Source organism: Nomascus leucogenys, chromosome 22a (assembly GCF_006542625.1).
Source record: "Nomascus leucogenys isolate Asia chromosome 22a, Asia_NLE_v1, whole genome shotgun sequence".
Taxonomy (NCBI): Eukaryota; Metazoa; Chordata; class Mammalia; order Primates; family Hylobatidae; genus Nomascus; species Nomascus leucogenys.
In genome coordinates, this window is record NC_044402.1 from 82,022,965 (window position 1) to 82,035,063 (window position 12,099).

At 36.2% G+C, this 12,099-nt stretch overlaps 1 protein-coding gene across 5 annotated transcripts in view; it reads right to left on the reverse strand.

Annotated features, from left to right (window-relative positions):
• Window positions 1–12,099, reverse strand: part of CERKL (ceramide kinase like) — a 128,790-nt gene that overhangs the window by 70,744 nt on the left and 45,947 nt on the right. For all 5 annotated transcript variants that reach the window (XM_030802395.1, XM_030802394.1, XM_030802396.1 and 2 more), the window contains exon 2: window positions 1,949–2,191. In XM_030802395.1, the coding sequence (XP_030658255.1) occupies window positions 1,949–2,191 (243 nt within the window). The remainder of the gene's footprint in view (window positions 1–1,948; window positions 2,192–12,099) is intronic.

The window sequence follows — 12,099 nt, forward strand, 5'->3', positions numbered from 1 at the left end:
GAATGACTCCATGAGTGCCTCCAGCTCTTATCAAAATCAAAGTTTAAAAAAGTAACATTTTCAGAGGATGGTAGACTAAAGGATATGTAGTTTATTCATCTCTGTAATTTGTCTAGATTTTAACCCTAGATCAAACCAAAACATCACTCATTAAGCTGAATAAATATTTGAACTTTTTGTTGTTGTTGTTGTTTTTGTTTTTAACAAATCCCTCTACTCCTATAAAATTGCTTTTACTGAATTGAGCTTTGTTGTGATGTCCTCTGCTTCTTACTTTCTCTTGGTTTTATGGCTGAGATATATTGAGGAAGTTGCCTCAGCATAGCCCTTCATAAGCCCCATGGGAGAAGAGTTCCTCAGACCTTAAGTGCAAGAAAGAGCTCTGACTCTCCTAATTAAATGACATATCCTTATTTTATAGACAAGACCATGCAAGTTTTATGTATTCCTGGTCATGTTAATAAATTTACTTCCACTGAAATTATTTTCATTTTTATTTTTACTTTTTAAATCACTTGACATAAATTTCAAATAACACTGTAAAGGATTCACTATTAAAGTGTTTTTATTTAATTATACATATTTTCTATGTTTCCAGAGAGATAAACTAAACTACGGCCTCTGTGGGTTCTTGCCTTCTTGAAATAATCAAGTCTTCTTGGAAGTCCCGAAGGGGCTAGCAGGGAAGCATGGAGCTACTTAGTAAGAGGGTTTTCCAATTTTAATGTAATGTCACTTCAGCTCATCTCCCACGAGCATAATATTATTGGCTGGCTGCCTTTGATCAACTTGGGTCCTCATGGTTTTCTTGATCAATGATGCTGGAACTGGAAATTTCTAACATCGCTCTGTAACTGCTCTTTGTCTAGCACCCATTTCTATCCTGTGCCATCTAACCCTAAACTGTGCCATCAACTATACAAGCTGCCTCTACTCTGATCTGATTGATGTGGCAAACAAGAAGAAATGAATTAACAGAAAAACAAGCAAGATTCATAAATCTAAGACCAAAAAAAAAAAAATCCTGAGATCATATTTTAACTAGATAACTTCTAGAAATCCAAATTGCATTATATTTGTACTTATGAATTGCATTATATTTGTACTTATGAATTTTATTTATTATGCAAAATATGAAAATGTCATTTAGAAATTTCAGATACACTGAATTCATTAAGAGATATATCCTAACAAACATGTTCTCTTTTCTCTGGAAATTAACCTTTAGAAAAAGCTACTGTGAAATAGGTAATTCTCAATTACTACAGTATAAAGCATGGCCTCTTAAGATTATTCAAAAAATTCTTATTTCAGGCCACAGAGTACATATACACACTTGCCATCAATGTGTGAGTGGAAGGAGAACACATTCTTATATAGTTCAAAAGAGACATTAATAGAAAAATAAATACGCTTCTAAAAACAACTCTCAGGTGAACTAAATTATTTAAGTATTTTATTTCAGGTTATTGAAGCTTCTTCATGAAAATAGTCATTCAAGAGCTACTTCCTAACTCATTCTATGGGGCCAGTATTACCCTGATGCCAAAGTCAGACAAACAGTACAGAAAAACTGCAGAACAATATGTTTTATAAATATTGATGCAAACATCCTCAACAAAATATTAACAAACCAAATTCAATAGCATCTTTAAAAGATTATACACCATGGCCGTGGGGGAGTTATTCCTGGAATGCAAGGATGTTAAACATATGAAAATCAATTAATGTAAGATACCATATTAACAGGATGTAGGAAAAATATGATTATCTCAATTAATGTAGAAAAAGTATTTCACAAATTTCAACACTTTCTCACGACAAAAACTAGGAACAGAAGGAAACTATCTCAACATCACTAAAATTGTTTTTACTCAAAACATGTCTAGATTAATCATCTATATCAAGGAAACTGGGCTGATTAAAATTTCCCATGAGGAGTACTTACCTGCCAATATTTTCTTGAACTGTCTAAACCATATGTCACAGTGGTCTTCACTTAAATTAATAAGATCAAGTGTAGAATTCTTTAGTTTATTTTGTTCCTTTTTCAAGCAGATGAACAGTGTGATACCTAATAAAGTACCACTTCTCTGCTGTTTAACAGAACAACGCCGTTTCAGTTTCACAGAGAATATGTCTTTGAGTTCAATAAATTCTTCTTTAGATAGCAAGTCATACTTAGAATCACCTGAAAAAAAATTAAATTTTCCAATTAAAACCATTGTGTTTCATAGAGGGGAACAACAAACACTGGGGCTTACCAGAGGGTAGAAAGTGGGCGAAGGGAAAGGATCAAGAAAAATAACTAATGGGTACTAGGCTTAATACCTGGGTGATGAAATAATCTGTACAACAAACCCACATGACACAAATGTACCTATATAACAAACCTGCACGTGTACCCCTGAACCTAAAAGTTAAAAAATAAAATGAATTACTGGTAAGAAATAAAAACTGAGTCCATATCTTAAATGTATGAATAATAGTTAAAACCAAAAAAAATCATCATTTGTAATTTTATGGATTGCCCTTTATGCCAGTCCCTACAGGAGATGGAAAGGGGAAGAAAAGAAAAATTGGGTTTATTTTGTCAAGAATTAGATTAAAAATAGAATAAATGGAAGAGAGTCCTGCCACACAGGCCTACAACATTCAACATCCGAGGACAGTCAATGTATGAAGAATTCCAAGAACATAAACAAAGCAACATTTTAGTAATAAATTGGTGTCACACAAGGAGCTCTTTGGTACTAAGGATAAAGTAACAGAAAAAATAGAATTCACTAATAGAAATGACTTTATGACAAATTGTTGAAGGCAGCCTTAAAGAAAAGGAAATATACATTTCCATTAAAGTAACACATGCAAAGAGGAAGCAGAAGTACAATTATTGTGAGTAGGAAACATTATAAACTCAGTCAATCTAGGAGGAAATAGCCCCCTGAATTTATCCATAATCAGACTTAAAAAAAAAAGTGGCATAAAATTTTCATGACTTATCTCTAAACCATAGGTCAGAAAATAATTATTGTGGAAAAGACCATTTCAATTGACTCTCAAAGTAGAAGTGTTTTAGACATTAAAAAAAGACTTCCAAAACTTCTGCTTTGGCCAGTGTGGGATAATAAGAAACTAGTCTTACCTTTCACCTAAAACTACAAAAGCACACAAGATACGTGAAACAGTAGTTTTCAGACATTGGACATCAGGTAACACAGGACAGTGAAGCCAAAGAGGAGGAAAACAATGTGAACTCTATGACTGTCCTAACCTATTGCCTGCAGAGAGTCTCCAGGTCACAGGGCAGATACAGGAATCCTGGTGGGGCCTGGTAGTCTCCCTGAGTTAAGAAGAACTGGGGGTTCAGGAAGGCTAAGGGGACTAGAGTTCACTGTGAAATTTGCTACAGAAGAGAAAGCTGAACAGTGAACACTGTAGATTTGCAGAGATCCCCTTGAAACTTTAGCTGAAAGTATTGATCAGCAGATGTACAAAACCAGATAAGAACTACTAGAAGAATTAACAGAACAATGCTTAGAGATGACACAGGTGTTCCTACCAGCCGAAGTGGAAAAACATGGAAATTCATAAGACATTATGGTAAATATTTAGAAGAGTATTGGTCCTTAGTGAGCTGACTAAAGACTGCTGTGATTCCACCTAACAAAGCTTAAAAGCAAGCCTCTCAAAAGGATGTCACTTTTTCCACGTAACTTAACTACCTCCTAGAACAATGCCAAAAAATATTTACAGGAATAAAAAAAAATTCAGCAATTCTGCACGGTAAAATTCACAATATCAGTCATCTAATCCAAAATCACTAAACAAGCAAAGAAGCAGAAAACATATGAACCAAAATAGGAGAAAAAGTAATCAATAGAAACACATGCAGAAATGAATCGAGTGCTAAAGGTAACAGAAAGCAGAAGCAGAGACCCTCTCTCAGCTTTTTAGCCCTTGAAGTATGAACAATGTTATCCTCCGATTGGAGTGAGGATGTTCATATGCTCACTAAGAAGTTCCTTGCTTGCATTCTCAGGGGCATTTTTTGGCCTCTCCCAACTATTCTGCAAGCTATAGTCTGATTGCTCACAAAGTACACATACCACTAAAAACAAAGAAAGAATGGAAGGAATAAAAGAAGAGAGAAGGCAAGTAAAAGGGAAATTAAAAAAAGGAAGAGTGAGGAAGAAAGAGAAAGAGAGAAAGAGAAAGAAAGGAAAGGCAAGACAGAGAGAAGGTGACAAAGAGAAGGGGACAGACAGAGAGGAGGGGAGACAGGAAGGAAAGAAGGAAAAGGAAAGAAAGGAAAGGAAAGACAGACAGGAAGGAAGGAAGGGAGGATGGAAGACAAGGAGGAAGGAAGACAGGGAGGAAGACAGGGAGTGGGGGGAGGAGGAAGACGGGGGGAGGGGGACAGAGAGGGAGGGGGGAAGGTTGGGAGGGGTGAGGGAGAGGAGGGAGAGGAGGAGGGAGGGAGAGGAGGGGAAGGGGAGAGGAGGGAGAGGAGGAGGGAGGGAGAGGAGGGGAAGGGGAGAGGAGGGGGAGAGGAGGGGGAGGGGAGAGGGAGGGCAGAGGAGGGGGAGGGGAGAGGAGGGAGGGGAGAGGAGGGAGGGGAGGGGAGAGGAGGGGGAGGGCAAAGGAGGGGGAGGGGGAGGAGGGGGAAGGAGAGGGGAGGGGAGGGGAGGGGAGGGGAGAGGGAACGGACAGGCCTTTTTCTCAATTATTGTGGTCATGGGATAGGGTAACACTAAACATTTTTCAGGTCTTTTATTTCTTAGAAGGCTTAAGTTTCAGTTCTTCTCCTGGTCCATTTCTAGAGTCACCCAGTGACCTAAAACTCAACACCCTCAAAGTATCAATTCAACAGGCTCTTTTTCCTTCAGGTATCAGAAAACTAAACAATCATTACCGTTACTAAAATCACCACTTAATCAGAGTAAAAGTATTTTAGTGAAATGCTCTGTGTGTCTTTATAAAATGAATGGTTTGTCCTGCCCCGGTCAGTAAATACTAATTGATTAACCCCCATCAGTAAGACTGACTTTTCTCTAGAACATCAATTCCCAAACTCTTGAGTCTCAGGCCCCACTGTGCACCCTTGAAGACTGAGGGCCGCAAATAACTTTGGTTTATGTAGGTTATATCTAGCTATAATTATTGTATTCAAAATTAAAACCAAGCATTTTTAAAGGACAAAAATGCAAAGCACAAAGCACACACTCCATTAGGGCAAGGCTATCGCCACATATCCCATAGCTTCTGGAAAACTCCACCGTATCGTGGGAGAGAAGGAGAGTGAAATACATTCTTAGCAATATTATAAAAACAGTTGTGACCTCACCAACCCTGAGACTCCCTGGACCCCACTTTGAAAATGCTACTTTAACACATTTTAGATTGTTTGTTCCCCTCGATCATATTATGAAGTTATAGCCTTTTACAAACTCAACATTCCAATTAACTAAAATTCTTGTCTCCATTTTAATACTCATACTTCTCAAAGACTGAACAGTGAGAGTCCCTTCAATCTAACTCCTTTGTTACGAACTATAGGTGTCTTTGAAAACAGCCATTCTCTTACAAAAACAGTGTTTCAAGCTCATCTGGATTCCCCAAGAAGTCCTGGTTCCTTAAGGAAGAATATATTGGAAACAAAAAGCTGGATAGTATATGCAGAGGAAACCAAACTCAGTCACAGCAAATCATTGGCGGTACACTTGCATCTGGTCAGCATATTATCAGTCATTTGCACCTGTTGAGCAAGTAGGCTTATGACCAGGGTCCCCAAAACGCTTGGGAGAGACCAGGGAAGTCTTGCACCCTTCCTCTACCCTCAAGAATGAAAGCAAGCAGGTTTACCAAAGGTCCTGAAAAATCCTCACCCTATGATGGACTACATGGGAAATACTGTCCTGTGAAGTTTAAGGAAGCTTGTCTTCCACATGGGGGTGTTACTGGGTGTCTGCTTCACATAGGTGAATGCATATAGATAAGATGTATCTCTTACCCACCTTAAGAAAACTTGTAGGCATGGTTATATTTGTGGGTATTTTCCAAAAATCAGCTAGTCAAACAATTAATAAAACTGAATATCTTTTCATTTCTTTTTTTTTTAAGACACGGTCTTCTTATGTTTGCCCCGTCTAGAGTGGAGTGGTTATTCACAGGTGTGACTGTGGTGCACTACAGCCCTGAACTCCTGGGCTCAAGTGATCCTCCTGCCTCAGCCTCCCTAGTAACTGGGACCACAGGTGTGCATCATCACACCGAGCTCACTTTTTTTTTTTTTTAAGAGTTGCCTCTACACATGCTTTGCCTTATTCTAAATGGTTGCCTATTTTTTTCTTACCAATTTTTAAAGTCCTTCAAATAATCCTGAAATTAGTCCCTTATTATATAGGTTGCAAATAACTTCTTCTAGACTAATTTTATAATATTAGTTATGCTCTTGTATCACATATAAATTTAGAGTCTCTTTTTATGTAGTCAAACCTAGAACAATAAGAGCACAAAGGAAGGAAGCTGGGGGGTGGAGTGGGGTGGGGGGGTACAAACAGCCACTGAGGGAAAGAAAAAATGAAAGTGATGAAATAAACTCTTTTCACTTTTCATTGAAGTCCTGTACTTCAGTCTGAATTTAACATGTTTGTGCTTTACTTTACTTAACAACTCAATGACTATTCCAATGTAAAATATCTTGTAAATTGCAAATTTAAAGATACTAAACCAAGAGCCAACATCACACTGAAATCCAGAAGGATTTCCAAAAACAGCACAAGAATATCTATTATTACTCATACCATTCAATTATTCAAGGCATTCTAGTCAATACATAAGGAAAGTAAAATAAAAGACAGTAATTGACAGAGTTAAGGGGAAAGGAGGAGTTGAAACTAACTAAAGATGTTACATTTATATAACTAAAGATGTTATATATTTTGGATTTTTTTTGTAAAATCCAAAATAATAAACTTAATGCCATTAGGCCTAATAAAAAATATGCAGGGAGGAAGCTGGCTACAAATATGTCTACACCCAAGAAGAAGGTATAATGGAGACAAAAAAAAATCCCATATCAATTAGCATATTATATCTAGGAATAAACTTAGCAAAATGATTCTAGACTCGTGTGGGATAAACAGCCATTCAAAATCAACTGAGAGACAAAGGACTGAATAAGTGGAGAAACAACAAGTTCCAAGATTACATATTTTCCATGCCAGTATTCTCTTTATTAATAACTACTTATAATAGAACTTCAATCAAAATCTCAGTGGTACTTTTTGATGTAAGGAATGGACAAGGAATCTCACGAAATATTTGAAAATTCTCTTGGAATAAATATATTACAGTAAGAAAATGTTTTAAACGCAATGAGGGGGCCAGGCACAGTGGCTCACACCTGTAATCCCAGCACTTTGGGAGGCCGAGAAGGGCAGATCACCTGAGATCAGAAGTTCGAGACCAGCCTGGCCACCATGGCGAAACCCTGTCTCTACTAAAAATAAAAAAATAAAAAATAAAAAAACACAAAAATTAGCCAGGTGTGGTGGCACGCACCTGTAATCCCAGCTATTCAAGAGGTTGAGGCAGGAGAATCCCTTGAACCCAGGAGGCGGAGGTTGCAGTGAGCCGAGTTCGTGCCACTGCACTCCAGCCTGGGTGACTGAGTGAGACTCTGTCTCTAAATAAATAAATAAATAAATAAATAAAGTAATGAGGGGGAGTACACACCCTATCAGATATATTTGGTAAAGCTATTACAATAGAAGTTATCTAGGAATAGAGAAGTGAATAGATCAGGAAACAATTACACATTTAAAAATTCACTGATGTGATAATGGTGGCATCTAAGCTCTGCTGGAAATAGCAAAGGATGATTTAGAACTGACTAATCTTTTGTAAAGAAAAATAGGGCCCTATTTCATAATATACACCAATATTTGTAGATTAGAAATTTACATAACCATAAACAGAAAAGCCCTCAGACACAAAGGAAGACAGAGATCAATATATTTAACGTTAAAATTATTGAATACCTAATAAAGACCTCTAAAGTTCTAAAGACTCATAAAAAGTCATAAGCAAAGGCCAAATGGACAGAAATATTTGCAACATATGACAGTTACATCATCTATTTAATCAAGAAAAACACTTTAATGGTAAAGTACATAAAAGACCCAAGCAGGCATTTCACAAAAGAAGAAATGCAAATTGACCAATGAACATGTGAAAAAGTTCAATCTAATTAGTAATCAAAGAAATGCAAATTAAAACAACAAGATACCACTTTTTGCCTTTTAGATTGGCACAAGATCAAAAATAATGCTAAATTATGGTGCAACTAAAGGGAAGTAGCCCCAGTACTGGTGGGAATGCAAAAATGGTAATTGCTGGAGAACAACTTGGGAATATGTATCAAAAGACTTTAAAATGTTAATTGCACTAATATTTATAATAACAAAAATATCTGAAGCAATATTCATGCTCTTCAACAGGAGAATGGTTGAATAAATCATAGTCATCTTCTGCAGCTCATAAATGAGTAAGTGAAATCTCTGTATTCTGGTCTGGAAAGACATTCATGCTAAGAGGTATGAAAAAGTAGAATAAAAGCAGTTACAAAGTAATCTGAGGGATCTGATCCTGCTTTTATTAAAGGAGATAGAAAGAAATCCCAGTGGAAAACACACAACAAATTTAACACTGGTTACCTATTAAATATGCAATATGAGGTATGAAATATGAGACTAATTTTTTCTTATGAAGCTCCATAATTTTCCTTTCTTGTAATCAGAATTATAATTATTTTTAATGTAGAAAAGGAAAATTCTTTAAAATATACCTGGTTTTGATCCAGCAATTTACTTCCAGGAAGTTACTCTAAGGGATAAATATGCACAATTTAGCTAAAAGAATATTTATCCAGGCCAGGCGTGGTGGCTCACGGCCTGTAATCCCAGCACTTTGGAAGGCGGAGGTGGGCGGATCACACGGTCAGGAGTTCGAAACCAGCCTGACCAACATGCTGAAACCCCATCTCTACTAAAAACATAAAAATGAGCCAGGCATGATGGTGTGCACCTGTAATCCCAGCTACTCAGGAGGTGGAGACAAGAGAATCGCTTGAACCCAGGAGGCGGAGGTTGCAGTGAGTCAAGATCACACCACTGCACTTCAGCCTGGGCAACAGAGTGAAACTCCATCTCAAAAAAATAGTAATAATAAATACAAATACTTACTTACCCAAGCATTATTTGAGTGAAACTTGGAAACAACCTAAATGTACAATAATGGAGTATTGGTTCTGTTAAAAAAAAAAGTATATTCATATAACAGAAGGCTACTCAGCTATTAAAATGTAGAGGTCAGTGTAGTGGCTAATGCCTGTGATCGCAGTGTTTTGGGAGGCTGAGGCAGGAGGATCACTTGAGCCCCAGGAGTTTGAGACCGGCCTGGGCAACATAGTGAGACCTCATCTCTACAAAAAAAAATAAATAAAAAAAAATAAACCAAATAAGCTGGGCATGGTGGTGCTTTCCTGTGGTCCCAGCTACTCAGGAGGCTGAGGTAGGAGGATTCCTTTAGCCCAGGACATCCAGGCTCCAGTGAGCTGAGATCACACTACTGCACTCAAGCCTGGGCAACAGAGTGAGACCCTGTCTCAAAAGTAAATAAAATGCAGGGCTGACTAGAAAGATGTTCCAAATAGTACAGCACATTTCCATTACTGTTTTGTATATATTTATAGAATACATATGTGTAATGCTTTCATATGCATGTATGAATATGCATATGAAAATCTGAATGGTAATGACACTGTAGTTTGCTTATATAAATGCCTAATTTGTCTTTAGTGAAAATATTTGTGATAGATTGAAAAAAAAAGATTGTTTCACTTGCTTATCCTAAAATAGTTTGATTAGTTTTAATTTAAAAATTTCCATTCCCTAAAAAATAAGGGTAGCTAATAATGAACATGTGTTATACACCAGACGCTGCTCTCTGTACTTCATTTGTATTATCTAATTTAATCTCTACAACAAAAACTAGATGCTTTTTCCTAAAAGAGAAGAAACTGAAGACGGAATGTAAGTAACTTGTCTGTGGTCATACATCTGGTAGGAACAGATCTAAGATTTGAATCCAAGCATTTTGGATGGTTTTTACTACAACTTGTTGACAACAGACCCATGTAAAGAACTTCTTCAAGGAAACAATCACTAACCCTCTCATCTGTTTTGTTTTTTATTAAGGTATAAATTACCAAAAAAAATTACAGATTTTTAAGGGCATAATTCCATGAGTTTTTTTAAGTATATGCACTCACATAATCACTATCCCAATAAAGATATAGAATTTTCCCACTATTCTAGAAAGCTCCCTCATACCACTCTCTAGTTATTCCCTCAGGACCATGATTTTGATTTTTACTATAGCTGTTTTGCCTTTTCTAGAACTTCATATAAATGTAACCATAAAGTATGTGCTTCTTTGTATCTGGTTTATTTTACTCAACTTTAAGGTTTTTAGATTTATCCACAGTGTTCTCATACTTAATTGGATTAATAAGTGTCAAGAAATTATACATATTAAATATTGTAAGATTAATAATGGACTTAAAAAAAAAAAGATGTATGACTCTCCTTGGAGGACTTATTGGTCCCATCTTCCTCAATCTCCAACCACTTGCTAATTTTTTCTTCCAAATTATTTTTTAATTACAACTTTATTTTTTGCAGTTTTATTACAGTATAATTGACCAATAAAAATCATACATATTTCTGTATCTATTACAATATAATTGACCACTAAAAACTGTATCTATGTTGTACAAGATATTATAAACAAAAAGCAGTATTTTTCTGATTCACATGGAAAATAAAACGAGGTACTGATACATGTTTACAATGTGAAATGATTAAATCAAGCTAATTAACATATTCATTACCTCACACCTTTCTTTGGTATGTTGTGAGAACATTTAAGACGTAGTCTCTTAGCGATTTTCAGGTATTAGCAATATTCAAGTATACATTATTAGCCATAGTCACAATGCTATACAATAGATCCAGAACTTATTCATTCTAACTGAAATTTTGTACCTTTAACCATCATCTCCTTGTCTCCCCTCCCCTAGCTCTTGACAACCGCAATTGTACTCTCTGCTTCTATAAGTTTGACTTTTTTGGATTCCACATAGAAGTAAGATAATCTGTTTTTAAATCTAGCCAAACTTATAACAGTAGGTGAATCACAGTTCTGCCTGTAGTCCTTAGGAAAACAGCAAGACAGCATATGTATAAATTAACTGAATAGTATTTCATCAGAAACTGGGGCTGCCTTCAAGGAGATGGGAAGTTAGACTGCAGCAACCCGGAGGACCCAACAGTGAAAATTCTGAAAATCCTTGTAAGGATCTGAGCAGTATTTCCTGCTTTGCCAGCTCAAGCTTCCAAACTCTACTCCTGCATTTGTGTACAGATCAAAATCTGAGGTTTTCACATGAATGGTCTTTTTGCCAATGTTACAAGAAGAAATTAAAAAGAAAAACTATAGGCTTAGAAGAAATATTTAGTTATTATTTGAAATTAGTAATTTCTTAATTCTTTTACAAATGTATAACAATAGACAAATGTTCTTCAGCACTCCATTTTTCACAACAGTGAAACACTGTAAATCTCTCAGGTGTCAATATCTCACATAGAAAATCTGATCTATTACTCATTTTGGCAATATTAACCATTTATGCTACATGAATAAATCTGACCAGTTCTAATCACAAGATGCACTTGATTTTGCATATAACTAGTTCCTAACATATATGAACATGTGTATAATATTAGTTTTAAGGAAAATTGTTTTCTCACTCTGAATAAAGTCTTTGAGAATAAAACTTGTTAGTATTCTAAAGAAGCTTAAAATGTTTTTATTTAAAGTCTTGAGCCATCTAAATATTGTTTAATGAGTTATCAGATTAGATGGTGCTTTGCTATGTCTTTGTATTGTTACTGAAGTTCTTATATGAGGAGTGGACCAGCTGGCTCCGTGAGGCCGTAGGCCACTGGCTTCCTAGACTTGAGAGAGAGCTAA